The 2,813-nt window shown below is 55.7% G+C and overlaps 1 protein-coding gene across 1 annotated transcript in view; it reads right to left on the bottom strand.

The window, feature by feature from the left end:
* The window catches only part of PRDM16 (PR/SET domain 16), a 329,763-nt gene that overhangs the window by 34,223 nt on the left and 292,727 nt on the right, over window positions 1-2,813 (bottom strand). The window contains exon 5 of the mRNA XM_007448950.1: window positions 594-696. Within this exon, the coding sequence (XP_007449012.1) occupies window positions 594-696 (103 nt within the window). The remainder of the gene's footprint in view (window positions 1-593; window positions 697-2,813) is intronic.

Genomic DNA, 2,813 nt, shown 5'->3' with positions numbered 1-2,813 from the left:
TCCCCGCAGCCCTGCTGAAAGAGCTCAGTGGCCACCATACTACCGCGGAGCCCACCGAAGCCCTAAAATTTCCCTCTCACCAAATAAATTCTCCCTTAACTTGTCTCTGGGACTTTTTGCTTTTAACTGCAGATGGGCGTTACTTTCAAAGACACTTACGGCATCAGTGCCCTCTCTTAAATGAGACTGAAACTTTCCCCTGGCACAGACTCTGGAGGCAAAGGTTTCCAAGCTGCAAAATGGTTCTGTTTGTTTTTAAGTCACGTAGCGAACAGGCAATGCTGCTGCTGCTAATACTAATTATGCAGTTTTTAAAAATCCCGTAAGACTCCACCACTACAAAGCTGTAAGGCGGCAGGGCACCCATTCACACGTACTGTCTGAAGTCGTCTCGAATTCAGGGTGTGGCTCATGTAACCCAAGGAAGGAGAAAGCAAAGCGCTTAGGCTGAGAAGTTGTTAGGAAGAGGCTGGTTCTCTCATTTGGGGTCCGGGTGGTGGGCCTTGGGCAGCAGCCGGGGAACCCCTGGCCCCTGTCATGTGGCCCGAAGTGATGGGAGCTCCAGGCCTCTGCTCCTGTGGGTGGGGGCTTACCATCCACGCTGGGGGGCGCCGTCCCCAGGGAGTACGAGCCTTCTTTCACGTGGACCAGTAGCTCTTCTCCTGGCTCAATGTCCTTAATGACTTTATAATAAATCTATGATGGAGAAAAAGCAGGGAGAAAGGGTCAGCATTGTCGGCCTTGCTGCTTTAAAAGCCACATCGCGCACACCCAGCCCGCATGCCACTGACACTGCTCATTGGGGAGGCTGGCCCGCTGGGCACTTGACCTGCCTTCTAATTGCCGCTAAGAGGTTCCCCTTTGGAACTTGACAGAATACACTCAGAAGGACTAGAGTCTATTTTTAACTTGTTTGATCCAGATTTTGGATATTGATAAAAGGGGTGCAAAAGGAAATAGGTGGGGATTAGCCCCAAAGTTCTCAAGCAGGGCGGGTCCTAGAGGGAATATTAGGAAAAGTGGATCTTTTCATCAGGAGCGGAGCCTGGGTTGATTCCCAGGTTCCACTTGTCAGTATGTATGTAAGACACCCTTTGCCGTCTGGGGACGGGGTGGGGTCTTCAGGGGGCTCGAGAGTGAATTTGGATGTTTATGAAAGTGACTATGAACACAGACGGAGGCCCGATCAGCAGGTGCGAGTCTCAGGTGAGTATGGATGCCACGTGTGCCTGCCGCAAGCTCGGTGCCAGCAGCCATTGGCAGTCTGAGATGGGGGACACCTCTGAAAACAGAGACGGGTCAGGTGGGGCTCAAGGTAGAGTCTGCACCCTGGAGCAAGCTCTGAGGGACGTCCAGCCTCAGTACTCCGAGCAGCCCCGTACCTTGCCAAGGTGTCCCCTGAAAAAAACACCGTCTGCATGGGAGGTGGCAGCCACGATCTGGAGAACCCCAGCAACTCAGAAGGGCAGCATGACAGGGGCCATCGGGGATGGAGCCCAGGGACCAGGCTTCAACACCTTGGGGGGCTTTGGGAAAGGATGGGGCCTTCCTTGCCTTTGCCAGACCCTACCTGGGAGCCCCTCCCCTCCCTGGAGACCAGGGACACGGCTCCTCTGCGTGGGGGCACCCACTCCTCACGTGAGCAGGGCTGACACCAGGAACCCTGCATCTTAAATGTCAGGCAGCAGGGTGCATTTCTCTCAGGCCAGTCCACTGCCTAGCATGCTGGCACGTGGTGTTTGGGTCTTTCTTCAGATAACAGTAACCAAGGAGCTTCCAGGAGCCCGAAAGCTCGGCCACAGGACTGGCTGGGGGGCCAGAGAAGGACCCGAGACGAAGTCCCTCTGCCCTGGGAGACCTGGGGGCCGAGGCGTCTCCAGGCCATTTTCATCCGAGGTCCCACAGCACCACCCTCCCCGTGGAGGGCATGGCGGTTAGGTGTCCGGCCAGGCTTCCCAGAAGCAGCTGGCCTGGTTGTGGCCCCAGGGACTGAGCTGGGCACCGGCCTGCCGGTCTCCCTCCCCCCGCCCCCGGGTCCCGCCCTGGGGAAACATCTGGAAGGCTGAGCTTCCTCATCTCTGGTGGTGCCCCCTTTCCCCCCTCTCCCCCCTCTCCCCAGGCCAAGTCCAGCCTGGACGCCCTCACAAACTGCCAGTCTCGACTAACTGCAGAATGACACCAATGTGCTCTCAGAGGGACAGCAGAGCCACACTGCGTCCCCAAACGCCCAGCCGAACACCTGGACTGCGGAACTGCACCCAGTGGAATATACACATTTGCAGATGGCTTATCAACGTGCAGAGCTCCTTTCCCTGTACTCGTTAGTAATTTCATTTGGCACCTATTCCCTGGCACGTCGCTAAAATAATGATGAGATTTTGAAAATGGAGACTAGAAACTGTACCATACTACCTTCTGTAATTAAATCAACTGTTATTAAGCTCCCAGTTTTGTATTATTTTACCTAAAAATTACACAGTGGCTGAATCATTGTTTTAAAAAATCAGACTCGAGTCACTGTATTTTAAAATCGGACCCAGAGTGAACCCCACGTTTCAACAAAGCTCGGAGGAACCCCTGAGCCATCCCGGGGAGGTGAGTCAGGGCTATTAATACGCAGGAACAATCGCACTTTCATCCCAGCGGCGGTGAGCGAGCGCATCCAGCAAGTGCAGGCTTAATGCGCCCGCGGGCCGCTGAGTTCCCGCGCGCAGGCTGGGGCGGGCCCGGCAGCGCGGTGTCTTCTCGAGGGTCCCCGTTAGAGGGCAATGTGGACCCGCCCGCAGCATCTTTCCAGGCCGCGCCGCGCCCCC

Source organism: Lipotes vexillifer, unplaced genomic scaffold, assembly GCF_000442215.2.
Source record: "Lipotes vexillifer unplaced genomic scaffold, Lipotes_vexillifer_v1.1 scaffold835, whole genome shotgun sequence".
Classification (NCBI taxonomy): domain Eukaryota; kingdom Metazoa; phylum Chordata; class Mammalia; order Artiodactyla; family Lipotidae; genus Lipotes; species Lipotes vexillifer.
Note: the sequence above shows the minus strand (reverse complement) of the source record. Positions and strands in the feature narration are given on the sequence as shown.